This window comes from Daphnia magna, linkage group LG10, assembly GCF_020631705.1.
Source record: "Daphnia magna isolate NIES linkage group LG10, ASM2063170v1.1, whole genome shotgun sequence".
NCBI lineage: Eukaryota > Metazoa > Arthropoda > Branchiopoda > Diplostraca > Daphniidae > Daphnia > Daphnia magna.
In genome coordinates this window covers 1662975-1686681 of record NC_059191.1, presented here as the reverse complement: position 1 = coordinate 1686681, position 23707 = coordinate 1662975, and the positions used below count along the sequence as shown (strand labels likewise).

General features: G+C 38.6%; 2 protein-coding genes and 1 long non-coding RNA gene across 4 annotated transcripts in view; 2 read left to right on the top strand and 1 right to left on the bottom strand.

Annotated features, from left to right (window-relative positions):
* Positions 1-992: 992 nt before the first annotated feature.
* Positions 993-3643, top strand: LOC116931519 (SET domain-containing protein SmydA-8). The gene is made up of 8 exons (XM_032939103.2): positions 993-1187; positions 1268-1782; positions 1842-1901; positions 2293-2421; positions 2513-2585; positions 2651-2873; positions 2954-3221; positions 3288-3643. Exons 1-8 carry the CDS (start codon positions 1111-1113, stop codon positions 3536-3538), a joined length of 1596 nt encoding a protein of 531 aa, XP_032794994.2. The 5' UTR covers positions 993-1110; the 3' UTR covers positions 3539-3643.
* LOC116931518 (calcium-activated potassium channel slowpoke) overlaps positions 3616-23707 on the bottom strand; it is a 28811-nt gene continuing 8719 nt past the window's right edge. Inside the window, exons 7-30 of the mRNA XM_045180140.1 lie at positions 20723-20814; positions 19132-19242; positions 18169-18274; positions 15576-15728; positions 15213-15368; positions 14626-14738; positions 12113-12268; positions 11972-12048; positions 11570-11635; positions 10951-11001; positions 10355-10378; positions 9477-9536; positions 9008-9037; positions 8716-8881; positions 8186-8245; positions 7485-7641; positions 7197-7421; positions 6951-7134; positions 6791-6886; positions 6587-6723; positions 6392-6504; positions 6159-6314; positions 5997-6090; positions 3616-5931 (exon numbers count right to left, since the gene is read on the bottom strand). Of these exons, the coding sequence (XP_045036075.1) occupies positions 5848-5931; positions 5997-6090; positions 6159-6314; positions 6392-6504; positions 6587-6723; positions 6791-6886; positions 6951-7134; positions 7197-7421; positions 7485-7641; positions 8186-8245; positions 8716-8881; positions 9008-9037; positions 9477-9536; positions 10355-10378; positions 10951-11001; positions 11570-11635; positions 11972-12048; positions 12113-12268; positions 14626-14738; positions 15213-15368; positions 15576-15728; positions 18169-18274; positions 19132-19242; positions 20723-20814 (2667 nt within the window). The 3' untranslated portion in view covers positions 3616-5847. The remainder of the gene's footprint in view (positions 5932-5996; positions 6091-6158; positions 6315-6391; positions 6505-6586; positions 6724-6790; positions 6887-6950; positions 7135-7196; positions 7422-7484; positions 7642-8185; positions 8246-8715; positions 8882-9007; positions 9038-9476; positions 9537-10354; positions 10379-10950; positions 11002-11569; positions 11636-11971; positions 12049-12112; positions 12269-14625; positions 14739-15212; positions 15369-15575; positions 15729-18168; positions 18275-19131; positions 19243-20722; positions 20815-23707) is intronic.
* LOC116931521 lies at positions 16363-18698 on the top strand. 2 transcript variants are annotated; one of them, XR_006652116.1, is made up of 6 exons: positions 16363-16559; positions 16628-16817; positions 17167-17950; positions 18011-18365; positions 18446-18501; positions 18605-18698. It is a non-coding gene; the product is annotated as an uncharacterized LOC116931521 (long non-coding RNA). The 2 variants fall into 2 exon arrangements; XR_004399023.2 differs by having other exon boundaries at positions 16366-16559; positions 18011-18698.

The following is a 23707-nucleotide window of genomic DNA, read 5'->3' as shown; positions in this document are numbered from 1 at the left end:
AAAAAAATACACGCAAAACACTTAATTTGCAGTAAGAATGCCTATTAACGATAACGAATTAATCAGTGCCTTTAGAAGACCACCAGATTTATCTGACTCCTAGCCATGACAACCCCGAAGAAAATCAGAACAGATTATATGAATCAAACAGTTATTAGCCAACACGAACAAAATTACCTCTTTCACACACAAGAAAACTCCAATCCAACTAAAATCACCAAGGGACACTATAGAGACACACTGAGAGGTTAAGCACCTAAATTAAATATTAACTATATTTCATCGGTATACCTATGTAAAATTGTAAACACAGCATGTATCACCGAGTTGCGTCCAGTCCGGATCGCATTTCCCGCTCAATACGATGCGGCTGTTAAAGTAACATTTAAAAACATTTAACAAAATTACTTATTGTTCCGTGCATCGAATTTGGAACACCCATATATTGCCCAAAACCCGGTTTCGGTTGCTGTGTTCCGGTAACAAATTCTTACATAAACTACTTTGTCCTGCTCTGCAAGCTAAAGATTGGTTTTCGGCTGCTTACATCCTTAGGCTTCAGAACTACTTTTTTTTCTCACCAGTGTTAATGGAACAAAACGATGGGCAAAGGCTCTCAGTAATTCTCAGAAGCGGCCATTTTCGCCTCTTGCTGCCAAGGCTAAGCAGCCAAACAACAAATACTTTAAAAAATAATACTTATACCTTAAATAACAACCCTAAGATTATGCTCGAGACTTTTCAGTTAGATTGCAGATAATTGCACCAATCGTTGAATAAACATTGCGCAGTATTTTCAAATGGTAAGCAAGAGCTAATTTTAGTCGAATTATTTTTAACCGAGAAGTATTAATATCGTCAATCTTTGTCCAACATGTCTTCCCGGAGGGGAGTGTTCTACGCTGAGATGCCAGTCTTAAAACACAGGCCTTTTGCTTGTTTATTATCGTCTAATTTTAAACTCCATCGGTCTGGGTCTTCTTTATACGGTAGCAGTTGAAGACGCCAGTACTGTTTTTGTATCTAGTCAAGAACAGTCACATCGTTCGTTTCCGCCTCTTTCCAGAATATTCTTCAGCCTTTTTTTTTTCAACACTCTCGTGAAAAATCATGCAATCGAATAACCGATCATCGTCAAACGGAAGTAGTCCTGCAATGCGGTTGGATAGTTCGCCAGAATTGGGCAGGTATAAAGCCGTTGAATTAATATTCCCAGCTTGAGGATAGAAACCTGAGATTATAAAGTAAAAAAACGTATTACCATAAGGTATTTCGTGGCCGGTCGTGCGTTCAAACCGGGAGATGTTGTAATGAAGGAATATCCGCTGGCTGCGGCACCTGGCCCATTATCACAACACGTTTGTTTCGGATGCCATCGCCTTTTTACGAAAGCTTACATTTGTAGCGATTGCCGAAGTCCATTATGCAATTACAATTGTCAAATGTCATCCGAACATCAAAAGGAGTGCTGCTATCTAAAGAAAATCATTCCAGAAATCGAAAACAGACAGAAAAATGGAAAGATTCAAAGAATACCTGTGCAGCTGAGCATGTTAATGTTGCCACTACGGTTACTACTCCTACGCCGAGAACAACCGAACAAATGGCAGCTGTTGATGGACCTTGAATCGCACATGGAAGCCCGTCAAAAAACTTCGATTTGGGGTTTTAATCAACGGAATATCACGCCATTTTTGGAGAAGATGTTAATTGAAGAAATGCCCGACATCAACGACGATTTAGTCCAACAGATTTGCGGGGCAATCGATGTCAACTCCTTTGGTAAAAACTCTTTAAAAATCCCCAGCATTTCATTCACAACTTAACAGAACTCATTTTAGAGATCCGCATCGAACAAACTGATCGCCGTCATGACCATCAAGAGCAGCCACTATCTAATTGTAAATCTTCGAAAAAGTTAACTTGGTCAATGCAAGAAGCAACTTAATGCTGGCTGACTTAGTAGGCTATATCTTTCTTTCACTAACTCAGACAACTCTTTGAATTTTTTTTAGATGCAACACAAAACATTTACTAAATAATAGACTTTGTTTTCGGAATGGTATTTTGCTATCGGGATGAAGCTTTTCAGGTTCGATAGTTTATAAATTATTTGAGTGCAGAAAGTTTGGCTTCGATTGTTTACAGGTTTCAATCATGAAAACCAACTCTTTTGCTAATGTCATTCAAACTTTCTTATTTTTTGCATGTCCATTTTAGCTGGCAGTGGATCTCTCATTCCGCATACGTCAGTTAAGACAAAAGTTTAACTTTTACTTACACATTTTTCAGCGAATGAAGTCTTGCGCGGAACGTTTTACATGGCATCTTTGATGGCTCATTCATGCATCGCCAACGCTCAAATATCAATGAGCAATGACTCGCAAATGACAGTCAAAGCGACCGTACCCATCCAGGAAGGTATTTTTAACCAAAAAACTTCTTTATCGATTTGTTTTAAAAAACAATAAAACAATCGTCGATGAGCTGATTTGAATGCAATATGCAAAAGGTGAAGGAATATTCGTAAGTTACACGGATCCATTACAAACGACGTTGCAACGCAGAACATTCCTAGAGAAAGGGTTGGTAAATTATACGGTATTTCAAATTCAGGTAATAATTCCTTAAAATGATTTTTGTTTTAAAGTAAACATTTTACCTGTCGCTGTCGTCGTTGCCAAGATCCCACCGAATTCGGGACATTTGCAAGCGCCGTTCGTTGTCGTTCGTGCACCTCCGGTTGGGTTTTACCTCACGACGATGGCCAACTCCACGACGCAGAAAGTTCGGTAGCTCTTCGCTGGAAATGTTCAGAATGCAGTGAGGAAATCAAGTCCGAGGACATTAGTCGAACAGAAGAAGTCGTACAGGTTAATTTAAATTCACACAGATCCTAAAAGAATTCTTTATTTATTTGCCCAGGGGTTACGTAACACAATTTTACCCGCAGAATATCGTCAAAAATATCCAACGTTTACCTGTTGATCGTCATCTAATTGATCGATGCGAAGAATTATTTCTCACTTTGCCCAAGAAAATTCACGTCAATCACGTCATCCTGCTTCAACTGCGCATTTCGCTGGTCCACTTGTACGGGAACGTGCCAGGATTTTTGATACCGGAATTGCCCGTCGGTTTACTCCATCGCAAAGCTCAACTTTGTTCCGAACTGCTGGAAGCTCTTCATCACTTGTGTCCAGGCTACTCACGTCTCCGAGGTTTTTTCTTCTGTTTTTCCAAGATTGTACAGGAAAAGAACATTTCGTTTTTATACTTTCAAATAGGAATCGTACTCTACGAACTTCATGTGCCGTTGGTGTGCCTGGCCAATAGAAAGTTTGAAAGCGGCCGAATGCAACAAGATCAGCTGATTAAGGAACTTAAAGATGCTGAAATCTTCCTGAAAGAAGCCGTTCAGATCCTGATTCACGAGCCCGTAAATACTCCCGAATCGCACATCGCTCGAGCAGCAATGGCCGATCTTAAACAACTAAGGGAATACGTTCGAGAAATGGAAAATTTAAGACGTTCATGAAACTTGATTTAAGAGGGTCGTTTTTCGTAACGTTTGGGCTTAAAAATGATTAGATAATAGCAGATGATAGGACTGGCTTTGGCAATAAACATGTGTATTGATGTTTTTTTTTGTTTTTCTTCCTCTCCGATTAAATACGGTAAACAATAAGGCAAGGAGGTGGGTGTAGCTTCAGTGCTTTGAAAAACAAACAAAAAAAACGTTTTCGGTTTTGTATGTAAATGTCGAATTACGAACGGAGAAAGGGAAATTGAAGTTAAGACAAAACAACGAATCCATAAGACGGAGAAAAATGAAAGAGAGAGAAATAGACAGAGAAAGAGAAATAGAATTCAAGACTAAATAGACTTTTTTTCTTGTTTTTCTTAATATTATTTTTTTTTTTGTAAGAAACATTGACTCGGTGACGTGGTGAATTGAGAAGAGAAGAAATTAAATAAAAGACAGTCAAATGGAAAACGATGGAGAGATAGAAGGGAGAGAGTGAGAGACGTAACTCATTTTGCATTGGATGACATAACAACGAACCATTTCACAGCAATTCCCCCCATCCCCAAATAACACTATTTTTTCCTATCATCCTTATTACATTTACATGGGTTTTCCCATCCCAAGATATAATAATTCAGGGTCATTTAATCGCAAATCGTCCAAATTGACTCTTAAACAAAAGATTGGTACTACCAGCAGCAAAGTTGGATGCAAGAAAAAATCAAAGAGAAAGACAGGATGTGAAATAGGCGCAAGGGATAACATTCCAGGGGTGTCAAGTTCCTGGGGCGGGTCACAGAATTTAAAATTTAGTTGAAACAAACTGAAGGTACAACGCAGACATGTCAACCACAACGCTGAGTCACACAAGTTAAATTCGTGTTTTTCTCATTCACTTCCTACAGCTAAAAAAAAAACTGTCCTCTTACAGAAAAGACTACGAACTGACGGGGCCTAGAATGCTATGCAAATGATGACAGAGGAAAAGAGAAAGAAAGCGACAGATACAGATAATAGTGAAAAGAAAAAACGAGAATTAAAATGGCTAAGACAAGAAATGCCTTTTTTCTTAAAAAGATAGAAGATAGGAGCGACATGTCACTCAGAGAAGAGAATTTAGCAATTAGACTATAGCAGTATTTTTCGTTTTAGAACACGATGGGGTAAATCTACTCATTTTGGAGCGCGAGTACTAACGAGCGGATTTCTCTCATCTCTCGGGAAACATGAAAATGCGATTTCGCGTGTGTGAACAAGTTATAGAATTATAGAAAAAAAAAATGAAGGCCTGAAAGAAAAAAATCTGTCAGCCTATCGGGAAGAAGAAAGAGGATCAAACAATATCGATCATAATTCATCTCACAGACACACACACACACATGAAATGTCATCACGCAAATGACGATCATTCACACAATTCAAGTATTTGCATATTAGTAGAACCAGCAGAAGCTGAAGGTCGTTTAATGAACGCTCCAACTTCAGACGGCTATTTTCAAGTATAGTCAAAGTCGTAATTCGTGGACTAGAATTTCAACAAAGTTTGTCAGCGAATCAAAGATCGGATTCTTTTGCCTGTAGAGCACCTCACCATGGTATTATTTTTTGGTAACGAAATTTTCAACAAAACATGGGATATAACCATGAAAAAACGGATGAAATACTTTCCTGGCAACAACAGTGAAAAAAGAAAATGTTGCAGTTTGACTGTGAATTAGTAAACAACTTTCAAAATGGGATTTCTTTTTTTTTTTTAAAGGAGGGAGCAATTATTGACCAGAACTTTTGCGGTAACATCTGTACGTTGTCTGCGCTTGGCCAGTCATATTTTTTTTTTGTTTTTTTTTGTTATGGGTAATATTTTTTTTCTTACAAGGTATCACAGTTCAACAATCGTTGGATATATGGAGGTCGCCATAGAATCTTTTCCTACAAACGAACCCAACCCCTTCCCTCATTTTTCTCTTTTACTTCCATTTGGGGCCTACATTCCAAAGTTTTTTTCCTTCTTCTCCTGTATCGAAATAGGGGTGTGACAGCAAAGACCTCAGGTAAAAAATTGGGAACACCGGGGGTGCTATTTGTTTGTTTTTTTCGTAAAAGGAGGATGGAGAGGGGGGGACAAGGAAGTTGGATGATACTCAATGATAATTGAAGAGGCCAATGTTTGAAGCGCACGCCTTATTCCGCGATTCTTCTTTGTTTTCTTTTTTTTTGCTCCGTTTTTTTTTTAAAGTGTGTGTTGAGTTGACTGAGTTTGATTTACTACTTCAAATGTAAGAATAAGGACCATCGGTGAGGGCGCTACAGAGCAAGAGTCAGGAGTTTCCCTCGCGGCCATGCTGTTCTCCACGGTTAGGTTGATATTCGAGACCGGGATCGAATTGCATCAGGACAAACACCTGTTGGCCAAACAAGGAACTCTCACGTAACTCATCTCTTTTCTAATGAGCGGAAATCAACATACCTGATCGGTAGGTAACAGCGTGAAATCGTCAGGAGGATTCGTAACGACGTAGCGTTTGGATGAAGCATCAACTGATGAACTGGTATCTCTAAACCTAATCTCATCCAAGTTTAAGTTATTTTTCAAACTCGATCAATCATAAAGTTTAAATGAGTTGCATACCTGTACAAGCCTATACACAGCATGCCGTAATTCCGAAGTGCGGCAACAAAAAGATCTCCATACTTTCCACCCTCACCGTACTGGGCTAAAGGTCCGTCGTAGAGTGAGATCTGGCCCACTCGACATCGATCCCTTTCGCCGAGTGTTTCTGGAGTGCTGTTTTTTAAACATCAACAACGAAATGCTCTATCCATTTTAAGTCGAAATTGTTTTTCTTTTCACCCAAGACTCACCTATATCCTCCACGAAGGCCGGCTCCTTCAGCGAGAATAAGCTCAAGTTCAGGAGTGGCTCCACCAGTGATAAGAGACCGGATGAGCGTGAGAGCATTTTGATTGAAATACGTCTAAAACGTACGAGATAAATTAGTATAACTTTAAATTTGTTTGTTTGTTTGTTTGTTAAAGAACATAGAACGTTGATCATACCGTCGACATCAGGGAGTCGAGCACGCTGACAGCGAACGCAGTTCCGCAAGCAAATGGCTGAGTGAGGTAGAGTTCTGTATCGGGATCATCATCGTCATCTTGGTCCAAAAACTGCACATTGCTGTCGTTCACCAATTCTGCACAAAAGCCGGTTAAACGTTAGCATTGCTGTCAGTAAGAAAAAATTGGATAACGTTCATTCACCCGTGATCATGGGAACGTTTGCACCGTAGACAGATCCTCGTCGTTGGAGAACAATCGGGCTGCCAATTGGAGTCAGCGCTTCACGACCGCTATTACCTGGAATAAGCCGCTCATTTTTAGGAAAACGAAAACTATGAAAAATGGGATAGCGAAATCGTACTGTGCGATAGGACACCGATTGTGTCATCGAACGTCATGGCTTTGATGTTGAGCGATGCCAAAATGGCCTCTTTATCGGCCAGGGTCGGGTCATCATTGCTGGGCACTTTGGCCGAAAGAATGACGCACATGTCACACAAGTTGACGTTGACGGCCCGTAAATCCGCTCGACTTAGCGGTGATCCCTGGATATGAATAAAGAAAAAGATGAAATGTCATCAAGAAAAAGAAAAATCCGGGTACGCACATTGAGCACTGAAATTTTGGGCAGGTTTTGAAGCATTTTCCATTCGCGACGGATGTAGTCGACGGAACCGACGATAACCACATGTTTCAATTCGTGGTAATGAAAGTTGGAGGCCCGAAGAGGCATGACCAGATTACGTAATCCGATCAATGGCGAATCGGGATCGGCAAAGAGGCACACAACGACATGTCCGTTCAGCACAGTCATGGCCGCTTGATTGCGATCCTACAGCGCACGAAATCGTTTAAGTTAAAAAGCAATTTCATGTTTTGAATAATGCAATTTTACCAGTATACAGTCTTCCAGGGAGCGAGCGGGGGACCAATGAAACATGCCAGTCGAGTCGTATTTCATCTCCGTCTTTTCGAAATCGAAATCCCTGGCCTGGTCGTCAGCAATGCCCGTGTTGTGTGTTCCATTTCCAGCAGATCCTCGACTCGTAGGCCTACATCCAATCAAAAATGTCAGTACTCTTCAATAACGAAGGAAGTTTTCCAAATTAATATAACATTTTTTAAAACTGGAATCAATGTTTCCAGACAGAAAACCAAAAAAATGATGTAACCAAAAATTTAAAAACGAAAACCGAAGGCAACTGATTTATACAAGTGAAGGCGCAACCGATAAATGAATGACTGCACGAGAAGAGACAAACTAAAACATCAAAGTGTCTCTGTTTTGTTCTTTTTTAAACTCAATTCTCGTGTCTTTTCGAATTATTCAGTTGTAACAAAGGATAACTGTATGTGACACACAGACTCTCGGGCAATTGGGTTAGACGTTCAGCAGACACGAAACGGAAATGCGACACAGAAAACAAAAGCTTTGTTTTTTAAAAAATAAGCTGCGAGTCTGAAAGAAATAAAACGAGTGCTGAATTACGACACACATTTCCAAGAAAACTGAAATAATACGGAAAATGAAAAAAAAAATAATAATAATAATAAAAAAGAAATCATTCGGAAAGATTGATGGCAAGTGACGCGTACATGAGTTTTTTCACTTCATATGATAGATGGTAACCAGCATAGGAACTGTCCTCCTTGGTCCTGAAAAAAGAAATTCACAAAAATGTGTTGTTTTTTTTTTGTTTTTGTTGGTTCATTATTACATTTCTGTTCGGCTGTAATTAGATATTTCCTTCCCAGTGTAAAGAACGCAATCAGTAACTCTTAACTGTTAGTAAATCGCGTTCGCCAGAAAAAAAAAGATGTTACAATTGGCAATCAAGTGTTTACCAAACGCAGCCCTGATTAACGATTTTAATGTGATGCCGAGTTGTTGTTTAATGCAAAGCCAATTTGTGTGTGCGAGTCTTAAAACAAAGCAAAAGTCTGTTTATCTGTGCTGCGCACTGAGCTCTTTCATCAAGGAACGCCCAGCAAGTGCACGCAATATTGGACTTGATTCGACCAGCTTTAAAATTGATACTGCAATTCAACGGCTGCGCGTTTTTTTTTTTTAGTGCAAACAATTCATTTCGTTAGGTATAACGTCAATAATAGGCCGACGCGAATACCTGGCGTTAAAATCGGGCGATGGCGAATGACCGCCGTCGATGACTCCGCGTACGCTGGACGAGTTGCCAGTCAGCTTATTGATGGTCCTGTTGGTACTGCTGTGGGTCTTGTTGACGGCCGATAGCAAGGGCGTGGTTGCTGCATTGTGTTGATTGTGCAAGGGAGCTGCGGTGCCGCAGCAATCGAAACCAACAGTCAGTGACAACGCATAAATGTAATTTATCAAATTGAAGAGCTAATAAATCCGTTGCCTTATCGTTGCTAAAATGAATGAAATGGTGGGGTACTTACATCGCGGATCGTCATCCCGTAATAATTCACCTGCAAGGCAAAAGAAAAACGCACACACAAAAATATTATGGTTTTGTGTAGTCCCGTTACAAAGGGAAAATCTAATTTCATGAGCCATAAAAAATAAATTAAAAATGCTACGAGTATGAAATCTTCGAATTTCTATTAGGCGTTAATGATGACAAAATGCAGCTCTATTGAAAAGAAAAAAAAATTATTGGTTTCTAGTGATATTTGCAGCAATAGTTGAAACACAAAAGTAAAAAGTCTGTCAGCTTGACGTCAGACCAAAAAAAAAAAAACGCACACGGCTAATGTCAATGATAGTAGTAGTGGTAGTAATAGTAAACAATAGTAGTAATAATTAGAAAAAAAATCGATAGGAAAGAAAAAAAAAATCAAGAGTTCTAGATAGACCGTCGTCTAGTTTTCTTTTGAAAAGAGTGGGTTAGTTTTTGGGTGTAAATACCTCTGACATGCACCCGCTTTGGCAACTCTGGAGGCGTAAACTGAGGAGTCACATGGTCATCTGCAAGTATAATGAAAACAAAGAGCTAGCCTAGTTTGCTCGCTTCTAAAGTCCCATCGCGCGCGCTAGGTTGAATCCACACACGGACATCACACACGCAGCACGACACATTAGCGGATTTTTTTTTTTTGTGTAGGACTACAGTCTTAATGAAATGTTTGGAAAAAAATAACTCATCAAAAGTGAAGAGAAGAACACACAACACACAAAGAACACAATCTAAAAATCTAATGCCCTCATTTCCCGCCGGACAGGCCGTTTTGGCGAAGTTCTTTTTTAGATGTGCGAACAATTTCAAAAACGGAAGGCAGCACAAGAAAAACGGACATGAACTAAAAATATGCAGCAGCAGCAGCAGCTTACGGCTTAAGTGTGATCACACTAAAAGTATACACACACGGCGCATGCCAATGTTCGCGTCGAACCTATATGCAAATCAAGACAACTGTTTGCCGCAGGCTCAGGAACACCGTTGCCGTCATTTAAAAAAATTAATATCCAACATCTGCGTACTGTTTTACGTTAGTTACTGTTACAACTATTTAACTAAACCACAATAAACAACAAACTAAACAATTTCAATTGAGACGGTATGAACAGAAACGGAGAAGGGTGGAAAACCACACACAACTTGTAAAAAGAATAAACTAAAACCAAGAGAGAAAACTAAATAAAAACAAGTGGATTGTTTGGGAGAAAAAAGAATTTGAAGTCTGCCTATATAGAATATGGGTCATGCTCGACATTGTTAAAGAACTTTGCTTCTATACAAAGGTATTGGAAAAGATGAAAGATAGGGAAGAAGTGGTGTCACTTACTGTCGCAGATGGAGTAATCCGCACCTAAACGAAGAATGACGGAGAAAGCACAAGAGAAAGGAGAGATAGAAAGATGTAGAAAAGAGATAGAGGGTGTCGGGGGAAAAAGAGAAAAGCAAAACAAAAACAAAAAATAAGAAAATGTACAATTAGGACCACAATGAAGACACCACAGATATGACACTGAACGACGGTACGGCCTCCAGTTGCCAAATATTACCAAGGATATACAACACAATTAATTTTTCGGTATAGGGATATTTAAAGCCTTGATAATACAGGTATCCAATTTACTTTACGCTAGCGCCAATAACACACGAGAAGCACAAACAAAGCTCTCTTGTTATCACAAATTCTTTCAAATGTCTTATTTCCCATTAAAATACAGAAAATGTTATTTAATTTGTTTTTCTTACTGTCAACTAATTTTAATTAGTACGGAACCATCAATTAAGAAGAATCCCTGCCATACCTCGAGATAAACAAATTCTTTCTTTTACAACTCTAAATTTCAACCCGATGTTATACCAAACATTACCATATTTATAGATAACTAACTACATACACACACAGAAGTGATGCTATTGAAAACATACTTGCGCGACCGATGACTTGTACAGCTCGAACACCTTTCCGGAAGACGGCCACTGCGCGAATGCGAGTTTTGTTTACAATTGTTTGGTTTTTGTGTGTGTGTATGTGTGCAAGTGGCCGCAGCGAATGAGAAAAGGATGAAGAGGCAGGATGAGAAATCAGCAATGAAACGCGATACGAGACAAATAAATAACAATGAGACTAAATGAGTAAGAAGACAGACGATATCAAATGCGCTTACAAATTAGCAAAGTACATTGAACACAGACTGCCTTGTTCATCACGAAATGTTATAGACATAATGGCTAATGAATTTCTCTTTTTATCAAAAAAAGGCAAGCTTGTGATTTGTTTTTTTTTTAATGATTTTTTATGATTTTAATTTTTTGTGCTTTGGACTGTGTTTGGTGGACGATCGATTAAAAGAGGCGCGGTACTCGGAAATGGACAACAATGAAACATGACACCGCGTACTTTCTTTACGAAGCAAAAAAAAAAGGACAATACAAAAAATTGAATGTCCTGCCCCCTTAGATGAGGACTGGAATGACGAGGAAAGCATCAACATCTTTGTCTGGATTCATACTCGATACAAAAAAGCTACCAAATCAATCTAATTACCGTTTGATTCTTGATTCTGGGACGTTAATCCGAATAGTCCCGACTGAACCATCATAAAGCCCACATCTATTGATCAACAAAGCAGTCGGAATGTACCAAAAAGTAAAATAAACCGTTTTTTTTTTTTTTTAATGTCAAACTAATTGTTTTTGTATCATGTGTTTAATCATTTTGTTCTAGTTTGTATGTTTTTTTACGGTTATTACTTTTTTTTTTAACTCTCACCCCAAAAAATGAAATGGACGAGGACGGCTATAATTGTGAATAAGTGCTGTGGTGACTGCTTATATAAGTGTGTAAACATAATTTGAATGTTGTGTCACAGTGTACAAAGTGCAAGACTGTGTTGAACAAATAGGTTTGAAGAGGCTATTCAAATGAGACGAAAAAAGATTCACTTACAATTTTTGCATTTGCACTTCTTGATGAGCGTCTCGTCTTTGATGTCTTCATGGCAAGCTTTACAATAGAACCAGGCTCTACAAACGAAAAACAATGGCGTGAAAGAAAAAGCAAAAATATACGAAATCATGAATCGATTACCTTTTGACCTCGTCAGCTGATTGCGCTATGAAAAATCCTTGCGTGTTGGACGATATCTTTGCTCCGCGCGGATTGATGGAAATCTTCGAATCGAGGCCGTCTTCAGATTTTAATTCGATGGCCAGCAAGAGGAGCTTGAGCTTGGTAAAGCACAACCTGAACGTGCGGTTAACCGAATGGGGAAATAACAATCGAGATTAACATTATTTTTCAACCAAAATTCACTGTTGATTAATTATCCGGGAAGTTGAGGGGAGTGGGTGTGTGATGGATAGGGTATGTAGGTACAGCTGTTTTCCTACGTTTCAATTCTCTACGATTTCAACCCTGCAAACGCCATGCAAAGTTAACTTTTTTTTGTCGTTCTATTTCAAGAACAAGAGAAAAAAGGAATTCCAAAAAGTGTTTTTTAAAATATCAGACTACTCATTACGCAAAAAGTAAAAGTAGAGCAGGCTTTGAATAACTTCCATCATTCCGATCCTTATAGAAAACATGCATATACTGACCTAATCTTAGATATTGAAAAAAATTGTTGTAATATGAAAAGAAAAGCGTGCGTTCAGGACACTGCTGGAGGCAGCCATGCGTTACACATATATAAATAGCCTTGTTAGAATCGATGCATTTGTCATCGAACCAGTAAAGAAGATTGATTTTTTTTTCTTCAAGTTACACACACACAGAAACACAGACGAGTCGTAATGTCCCGGGTTGCGCCGTTTTGGCTCGGACGTGTTGTATCGCCGTGTCAAATGTAGGGTCTCCGTTCGAAATTCAAAGTCAGCACCGATCATGTTTCACAATCGCGCAAAAAATAGAATTATGATCGTAAAATTAAAGAAGATTCCATGCAATTCTAATAATATCTAGAGTCCCATCCATCGTACTACGTCTCGGATGAATGAAGGAACAATGTCCGTTATGTTTATGACCTGTCTCACCAGTGAAAACGAAACAAACTAACGAGAAAAAGAGTAAAAACGAAGCTAGCTACTTTAGTCGACCAATGTTTTTTGTTGCTTGGGTTTGATTAGTTTAATTAGTCGAAAAGTGCCGTACTACACATACCTAAATCATTCGGGGTTGGCAAATGCTGAATCCCCACCTTTTTTTCATTGATTTTGTATGCGAGAACATTTCTGACTAAACACTGATAGAGGCTAGCATTTGCCAACCCTTGCTACGGATTTTGTAATGAAGACGGTGATAAAAATTGAAGAAAAGAACACGCAAAAAAAGGGGACAGAGGAAGAGGTGGAAAATGGTCAAGAAGAATTGGGAAAAAAAAAATAATAATAATAATTCTTTTAAAAATCGATTGGGGTTTTGTGTCTAACACAAAAAAATTGAAATTCTTTGCTGGCCGGACAAGAACTTACTCGGAAGCTTCAGGAAATACCATGCCAGCAAAGGAGGGAGACAAGGATTCCGTATACATTTCGCATCCGGTACCCTGAAGGTAGTCGTTTTGCCACCTTTGCGTATCCGGTGACTGGAAGAAAACGTGAAGACAAAGAGACACAAAAACAAGAAAGAAAAATGAAAAAACAAAACAAAAAAAGACCAGCAGCAACCACCAAGTGAGAAATAACTAAGCCATGAACGACTTCAGTAAACTTGCCAATGGGCTTTACACGAGGAAAAATACGATCAAATAATATGGCAATAAAACGAAAGGCACATGTTATTGACGATATCGTGCAATATTTTTGGCTCAGCCATAACTTGTCAAACATGTCGGGGGAAAAAATAGCATATGGCTTTTTCTCGGTAATTTAGGGCTCAAGAGTCACGAGTATCAATTCTCACGATAATGCCTTTTTTTTTGGAAAAACAAAAATCGGACGTATTGATCGACGACATTGCAGCCAAAGCTCTTACCATTTCGGTTAAAAACGATATTTTTATCAAACAAATAAAAAAAAAAGGATAACAGCACAGACACGCATAGAAATAAATTTAGGCGATGTGGGATATAACGAGAGATGGCGTACGGAACCAATCGACACCACTATCACAGACGTGTGCAGCATAGCTTTAAATAAAGAATTGCGTGACGCGAATAGCCGAGTAGACATAGCGAAAAAGGACGGCGTGAAAATATACAGTTCAGTAACAACACTCAATCAATTAACGACTGTATCTTATTTTTGTTTTCCCCCTATCTCGAATTCCCTCGGACGGACGACGTATACCACATATACACGTTCACATGACGGCGTCAGATAAGAGAAAGTCATTCAAGCCTGCTGTTGATACAAGTCCATTGTTTATCGAAATCAATACGATTTGATAAACAAACAGTAGGTTGCTGAACCACATCAGCCTGGACCGCGCGACTTAAACGAACCGTGATAGAGGGTGTGTAAAGGGCAGATAGGAGGGGGAAATAGTTGATTTGGTTGGTTAGGTTTCATGTTGTCAACGATTCTTTTTGATTGGGTTATTTTCTATAAGGGCGTGAGATTGTGGAGGGGCGGGGATGCTGATGGGAAATTAGTATTACTTACTCGGCCGCTTGAGTGAACGTTAGACCCATAAAGGTGTGACTCAACGTATCGGTGTACATCTCCATGCCGGAGCCACGCAGATAATCGTTCTGCCATGACTGTAGGTCCGATGACTAGCATGCGCACATTGTGTTCAAATTAACGTTTTACACATTGCCAAACTTGTTTTCATTAAAGAAAGAAGAACAGCCCTTTTACATTTGTGTAGCCCGTTAACCTTACATATGTAGAAAGCTGACAGTTAACATTTGTTTGTGAGTTGATCGATTACTATCGGGTACATAACCGCCCATTATTTTCAATTCGGACAGGATTCAAGGAGATAACGGCCATATCTAGCGCAAATGTCACACAACCCACAAAAGAAACAGATGGCCACGAGCCAAGCAGATTTCAATGTTATCGCCCTATGTTTTGTTCGTTTCTTTCGACGAAAGCCAGAAGATATATTTCTAAATACCATCCTTTTTTTTTTTTTTTAAAGAAGATCATTTCTTTCAGTATCAGCCCCGACCAAAAGGACAACACATTTTCCTTAAAGCGATTTGTGCGAAGAAGAAAAAAGAAAAATGGAGAGAACTACTTACGGTTTTGAATGATCTCATAGCGAATAAGTTGGCCATCATGGTGGAAAATCCCGGAGCTAAACAACTTTGGGCTATGAATCCCAGCTTGAGCTCAGCCAAGCAAATGACGTCGTCACCTCGTTTCCAGTCCCAACTGGGAATGTTCAGCAAGTAAGCCTGCCAAAATGTCAAAAGACCATTTTTTTTTTTTTAAAGAATACATTTTTTCATTTCAAGAAAAGCAGCATCTGGTGTCGTAAGAACTACATCATCACGAATCACGTGACACGCTTTGGTTCTTAGCCAGTTTTTTAATCGGGATTTTCATAAAGCCTCCAACAAAATAACAAAAAAATGGGGGCTTTAAAAGATAAACTCATTTACCTTGTTGTGATATTGCATCAGCTGAATAATGACCCTGATATCGTCCGAATAATTCTTAATAGAAATGACTCGCATGATGTTGGCAGCATCCTCAGCATCGGGATCCTGACAATACTTGTTTGCCAAGACGAGACAGGCGTCAGCCTCGTGGACCTAAAATCCGCCATTAATCAATTCAAAAGATTAACATATTTTAGTGTTTAAAAATTTTTGTTTTCTGGCACGTCGATAGTCGAAATGTGGAGGCATGTAGGGGAGTCAAGAAGGTACGGTGGAAAGTCAAGGTATAACTAACGACTGAAATCCTAAAAAGTGTTTGACCAACTGGGCGAAGAAAAACGGGCACAAGATCATCGAGACAAGTCCACCATGCAATGCTGACAAAGCCAAAAAAATTGACGAACAACGGGCAGGCAAAACGAGCAGACATCAGAAAAGTTCCAAGTGTTAGATTTAAACAAAAACTAAAACTAAAATGAAATAGGTAAACCTCGAGAGATTCGTGCAAAACTTCCCGACTATTACGTGGAATCGAGACGTAAGAAATTGTTAGGCTGAGCAAGCAGATCGTGACGGCCCTACCTTACAAAGTTTTTCTTTCTTGGTTTACACAAAAAAGACAGGAGAAAAATGGACGTGACACACAGATAGGACGGCTAAGGATTGCACTGATGGCGACGGATATATTTCGAAGAGACACACATAGGCTATGGAGTAGGTGTGTAACCAACATGTTGCCTAACCCTGAGGGTTAAAAACTATTAAAACGCTACCCTCACCGGTATTGTCACAAGATGGCAGTGCAAACTCGCTGAAAAAATGTGAAAACGGAAGAAGAACAGGGTTGTCTAAATGTCGTCATTCATCACATCGAATGACGTCGACAAACGACTTTCGCGTCGTTACGCACAATTGAATACAGTTTACCGACGAAAACTGAAGGATGTTTACAAAACACGAATAAATAAAAAAAACAACTGAAAGGTAAATCAAAACAAATTGAAAATTAAATAAAAACCACGGAGTGATGTGACAGAAATGGCTTCCATCAGCCGACAGAGTGACCGAGGACACTAAGCAATTCCACGCATTGACAAGGAGTTGACAGAAGATGAAGTATAAGCAAAAGAGGATGAATCTGGTAGAGAGCAAGAGCATATAGAAGGATAGACGGAATAACCATCAACGCAGCGCTAGACGCATTTAAATTCTCTTTCATCCAGAAAGCCAAAGGTCACAAGGGTAAGAAAAAACAAAAGCAATGAATTGTTTGTCTGTTTCTCGTACGACTGCAAGTTATTTTCACCGGAAATACCCGGCACGTCTGTTTATTTACGTACGACGGAAAAACAGGCTTTTAACACTAGCCTTCTTATGGCTAGTGTTAAATTATTCTTTAAGTTATTCTTATTAACACTAGTTTATTATGGTGAGAACAAGTCACGGTGAACTAAGCTGCCTATCTGAGTTGCAACTGCTTCAACCCAATTAGTTACGGTTGCATCAACCCTGCTTACTGACACTGTGCTAGTATTGTATGTTGCTACGTTTAGAGAACTCTCTTTTTCTTTTCTTTTTTTTTTCTTGTCAGCCTGCACATGTGCCACAGTCGGATCGATCGACAATGGTTCACCGTCTACTAGCTCGTCGATTGCAACATGATAGAGCACTCACCTTGACTCGTTGCAGGTCAATAGGGTTCATTATGGAGCCCTGGAAAAATTCCACGGTGGTAAAATGTCGCTTGAAAAGACCCTCAAGTTCCAGGTCTGGTGGCTTTCTACAAACACGGTTATGGGTAATCATCAAAAATAGAAAAAGCTGTTAATGGATAAAAAGAAGAAGAAAAAAAACCAAATCGAAACAATCAACAACCACGAAATATTTTTCATCACGATATCCGCATGCCTCGCTAATCTAAAACCACAGTCCCAGAATAGGAAAACCACAAACGTAAATCAAAAGGTATGTTGAGTATACGAGTGGAAGATGTCAATCCAATGATGACTCGTCAATCGAATTCCCTTTCCATTTTTCTATTCCATTCGTCTTCCTTCCACACAAGTTCACCGATGTCACATCTTATCAGTTGCTACGTTTCTCTGATTTAAAAATATCCAGGTATCTCTAGTTAGCTACCGTAAAAATAATAATGTTTCGGCCATATGTATTAATGAGATAAGCTTGAGAAGATTTAAAAAAATAAAGCCAACGGATCTGCAAAACGACGAAGATCTCTTAATAGCTCTTTGGAGAAGACCTTATGGAAATACTGGCTGGATATTTTGCAATCTTGCTACCGACTCCGCCGCAAAAAGTGGAAGACAAGTTGAAAGAAATAAAAGAATGTGAAAAAAAAAGTGGAAAACACACTGGTAAAAAAAACAATAATAATTACAAGATAAATAAAACAGTAATCAATCATTCAATTATAGAGTTGTATGAATGTGTTAATAAGAAAATACCGAGAAAAAAAAACGATGTAGATAAAAGAGGAATAGGAAATTTTAAGTGAGAGAGAGAGAGAGAGGCGGGAGGCAAGCAGTTTGTCACGGTGCGTATATTGTTTTGTTTGGTTCTGTTCTCGATCTACCTTGACCCTTTGCAAATCAACGGCATTCATCATGGAGCCCTGAAAAAACTTGACGGTGGTGGAGTGCCTCTTCAGCAGGCCTTCCAGCTCCAAATCGGGTTCTTTCCTGTTTCACACGGGCAACGCAGACAAAAGAAACACGGCTCAGTTCTTTCTTTTACCGATTTTTGAACGTAATAATGTGGCAAAAAGAAAAAGTAGGCTTATGTGTAGTTTCATAATGTATGTAGACTACCATCAACATCTTCTTTTGTATTCCGTTTTCAAAAATGTATAGTGCTGCTGTCGGCTGTTCGAGGATTATTAGCCTAATAATAGACAACCTCCATTCAGGTAATGACGTCAATGGGTCTTCTCCTCTCTACGAGACACATATTCACGAATCGATGCATTTACTTTCTCCCCTTCCATTTGCCGACTTCAAACTTCCCTTTAGGTACACGGAGTTCAGATTAAAACGTGCCCGCTGAAACAGAATACATTTCTGTCGTGACTGATCTATACAGAACGTGACGTCAGTACTACTATAAGCTCATTTTTTTAAATGTCGAGAATCATCATTCTCACGTGTTCTTTAAAATTTGTGTGTGTTTTTTTCCTGGCGTGTTTTTAAAGGAAACAAAACAAAATCAATGGGGTCGATCGCGTCTTGATCGCTTGTCTTGTTCGCTTGGCTTCCATCTGTATAAGTTCTGCGAGGGTCAATCTTAAGGATCGAAGGTAATACAATAAAAAGGCTATACTAATTCAGCAAAAGGTGAAATGACGTATAGATGGGGGGGCAAAGGAAGACCCAAGACGTAACTAAAGTTTAGTTCCGGCTTTGGGTCTCCTGACCCTTTCCTATTTTCTTGAGGATAAAGAAATCAAAAACGAAAAACAAGGCGAGTTTTGTGGCCTGTTGGAAAACGAAAAAAAAAAAAAAAAACCGGCCCGGAAATGAAAGAAAATGGAGTCGCTTACCTGTGAAGGAAAACCACTTCGACGTCGACGTCTTCTCGATCCTCGTGAAGGAAATCCTTGAGAAAATGCGACACTGACTCGTAGGTGATGTGTCCGCAGACGACGATATGCCTTGGAAAAAAAATCCGAGTTGATTTGACTATTGTTAGTTGCTGGACAAAATAATGGGAACGATGGGCAACAATCGGCTATACGAGAATCGTCTTGAATTTAAATGATCGACAGTAAAATATTTTTAAAAAAATAAGCCAGAGGGCATGGTCGTAAAGATCTCATTTTACAACGATTTGGAATGTATATAGTACGTCTTTGCAATGTCGTTATAGTTTTCACGACAAATATCGAGAAATAATTTTTCTTTTTTCAAGGCGGGTAAACAAATTTGTAACGACTCAATAAGCTGGAAGCGTAAAACAAAATTGTTTTAACTACTCCGGTATGGGAGGAATATATATGTATATATGTATAAAGAAAAATGAAAACCATCCAAGCAGCTGTGGTTATGGTTCCGTCAGAGCTAAAGCTGCATTACACTATTTGATTATATAGGTCTACAATTTCGAAAGAAAAAAAAAAAAAAAATCAGTGCAGCGCACTACAACTCCGATAATAATAATCTCAGGAATTTTAAAAAAGAAAAAAAAAAAAAATTTAAAAAAAAAAAATTAAAACAATGATAAAAATTAAGGCTAGTGTACCGAAATACCAAATCAGAACGAAGAGCCGAGGATGTTGGGTTCACTCGAGGGTTGAAAAAAAAAAGGTACAGGGAAATGGGATAATATTTATACAGATGAGCGACTCAGTTGTGATAATGTGTGTACACAGGGTGTGGGAAGGGGTGGGATGTGTGTGTGGATGAGGTTAATGTATATATATATACGTTTCCAATTGGTGTGAGTGTGTGTATACGGAGCGATATAAGAGATCATGTACTAGCGTACCACACGGTGTTTGGTTAAACACTCAAATCGCGTTACACGATCATTTGTGGAAAATAGGGTTAAGATGTTAGGTTTAAAAATGAAGATCAATAACGAAAAAATAGTTGAAAACCAAAGCCAATCAAGATATATGAGTGTTAATAGATAGATATAAAAGTGGGGAGGGGGTTTCAACTTGACAGACTCAAAGCCATGGATAGAATGATCAGCTGGAACATTATTATTATTTTTTTTTTTTACTTGCAATTGACAATCTTTTGATTTAATTGATTTCAAAAGGGGTTCTCCTTGATATCGTAAATTCTTTGAAATCCACACGATTCACTTTTTTCTATTGTTTTAATTCACAAGTCACCCCCTGACGATGTCTATTGCATATAATAAATATAAGCACATTCGTCCCTCTTGTGGAGCCCGAATAACCAAGAAGAAGAAAATGGAAGGAAGGAAAGACAGAATAAAAAAGATGTTAAATAAGGAAAAAGGATTTTTTTTTTCTTTGGAATGTAATTCAGGGTTGGGATTGGAATAGGTATAATTATTTGCACACGGTATTTGAGAGAGGCTTTTTGCTGGAACACAATTCTTGGTGTTGATTTGCCTTTTTTTTTTTTATTTAATTTTTTTTTTTTTTTTGGGTTTTGTACCTGCGTCCACGTTCATTCTTCAGCGTGCCTCCGTATTTGGGTCTAGTGCCGATCAGGTCAATAATTTCAGGGATACAACTGGCAAAGATGGCCTATATATATACAGAGCGGGAACACAAGGAATAGCGTCCCGTTGGTCACATTTTTCAACCGTACTTTTTCTTTTTGTTTCTCTTTCATTATTCAAATAAATATTCTACTATTTCTCTCCTTCCCCAAATGAACAGAAATCAAAACATAATTAAAAAGAAAAGAAATACAGGTCTCGTTTGCGTTATGAAAATGTGAACAAGATCAGTTTGTCTCGCTTGTTTTTTTTTCCTTTGACGATAAAAAAAAAACGCTTTCTTATGAAAGAATTACTTCATATATGGCAATTGACACGTCATTTCCCTCCATGCTTTGTTTCTGCAACGCTACATCTCTTTCCGGAACACTGATCAAAGGTAACCAGTTAAATAGAAAATAAAGAAAATTCAAAAGATTAAAAAAAAAAAAACGAAAAAGACGGGGATCGATCGATCGGCATGATTCAACAATCACAAGTCATACGAATGCAAAAAAAAACGATTGAACGAATCGGGGTGAAGAAAGAATTGTTTTATCGACATTGAAAACGAAAATAAAAATTGAGAATTTAAAACACACATGGGCACGTCTGACGTGGCACTTGGACCAATGAAACGCGTGCCGAATCTTATTCAATCTTCTTTTTAGCTGATAATCTTCACGCCGTATAAAGGACCTCTACCACCAATTATATACGTGTAAACTAATGTCACTATATTCGTTGGGGCTGGTATCCCTTGCGAATGCCCCATCGATCGATTCAAAGTCCGTTCCTTTTTTCTTTTTTTTTTTTTTTTAATTTGTTTTTCTTTTTATCCAATGACATAAAAGACATGGACAAAAATCGAAAAATACAGAGGGCCAAAAAAAAAGGGGGGGGGGATGTCCAGGGAGGAAAAGCGAGCACTGATGTACTACTAACTATATATAGGACTATGTCTATAGAAAAAAAAGAAGACCCAGGAGGTCCAGGATTACTCAAAAAATCTGCACCCATTCTCCCGTACCCAGGCAAAAAAAAAACAAACTATTAGTCAAATTGCATGACACATTTCTACGTCTTTCTTTTGTACCTTTTCGTACAGGTAAGTTTTGTTAAGGCAATTAGGAAGAATGGGCGAAGCCGAGACATGAGGTAAAAAGAATGTACAGGAGGGTCATAAACAGCACTTGCATTATTCAAATGCAATAGAGCCGCAAAAAAAAAAACAAAGGTTCTAATTCGGAAGAACAAAAAAAAAAGGAGTAGATACACAATAAGTGCAACGCAATCACGTCAATATTCAATTAAGCAGCCGCTACTACACGAGTTCAACTCGCGATGGAAGGACATCGAAAAAGGTGGGATGGAATCACAGGTATATATTGCTCGAATGAGAAATTGTTCTTTTTTGATACGTGAAACTTGCATCTCGAACGAGTAATCGAAGAATTATAGAGAGATATAAAAATAGATGATAGAAAAATAGAGCGAGAGAGAGAGAGAGCCAACAGAAGATGGGATTTGCAATACCTCTTTCCGTGTTCCACTCTATGTTCGCCCCCGTATTTGGTGCGATTGCCCACCAATTCAGTGATCTCAGGGATCCAGCTGGCAAAGACCGCCTATATGGGGTATACAGAGAGTCCAAATCGAACACACACTTCGTTTTGTTTTTGTTTTTTTTTTCACTAACGAAACGCCAATAAATCAGCAAAGAAGACTTTAAAAAACAAAAAGAGGGCGGGGTCGTTCAAACCCCACAAACTTTCGGTCTTCTTATTATTTCGAACGAGGGTGATTGGGAAATCATGTTTTTGTTCAAAGGAGTGTCACTACGATACATTAGTCAGGCCAATAGATGATGTCTGCCTATATGTAAGTTTATGATTTTCTCATCAACTTAAATACCTTGGGGTGTTTTGGGGGGGAGGAACGTTTCTCTCACTTAATACCCTTGAACTCTGTTTGTTTGTGGCCCCTTCCCTATGCGGCAGTTGTTTTTTTTTCAAAGTTTGTCCGGTGGTTTGTTTTTTTAATGAATAAAAACTAACAAAGAGTTACTTTGAAAAAAAAAAAAATTCAAAAATGATAAAAACCAAATCCACCAAAGACCAAAGAGAGCCGACTCGTCTCTTTCCGTGGTCCATCAGTTAATTGCATTTCTTTCGTTTTTAAATTCGTACGAGGTTGAAGGATTTAAAGGTGACTGTGTACAGTCATTACGAAGGGAAGAGGAATGAAAAGAAAAGGAGGAATTCAACTAGGACCGACCCAGGCCTCTAAAATCAAGACATTTTCAAATGATTTTTACACCACGGTCAACTAGCACTAAATAAGGTTGAAAACAATATTGAAAAAAATGATGTAGGAAAGAACTTGCAATCACGATATTAACGTCGGGGTCACTGAGGGCAGGAACACGGAAAGAGTCGAGGCTCGTTTGGGATTTGAGTCGATTGAACAATGAAAATCGGAAACTGAAGAGAAAACATCAAACAAATCGTTACGTTTAAATAAGAAGAATTGGGAACTCGTTTAGCATAATATTCCTAACCTTTTACGTTTTCTTGCTAGTGAAAATTTTCTTTTTTTTTTAAATGAAAAAGGCCATCATAGAGACATATTCATAATGAAGTATAGAAAGACAGAGACAGAGAGAGAGAGAGAGAGACAGACAAAATCGATACCGAATCCAATTAAAATAGATGATGAATATTGGGCTATTGTTCACGAAAAGGAAAAAAAAAATGAAAAAAAAAAAATGAATCATCTACCGAGCAAGACGACAATCACCGAGACCATAATGGAAAAGAATATAAACACGAATGAATTGTTCGTTCCGTCGATTTGAAGGGAATCAGGACCATGGACAAAGCATGGAGGGGGAGAGTAGTCTGACATATCTTTTTTTTTTGGTTTTTTTTTAACGTGAC

Bases quoted from the DNA above. Each gene is read 5' to 3' on its own strand.
- LOC116931519 (XM_032939103.2), top strand. From the start codon at position 1,111: ATGCAATCGAATAACCGATCATCGTCAAACGGAAGTAGTCCTGCAATG. The intron at 1,783-1,841 runs GTAAAAACTCTT...AACTCATTTTAG, and splicing joins AATCGATGTCAACTCCTTTG to AGATCCGCATCGAACAAACT. The intron at 1,902-2,292 runs GTAAATCTTCGA...CACATTTTTCAG, and splicing joins AGAGCAGCCACTATCTAATT to CGAATGAAGTCTTGCGCGGA.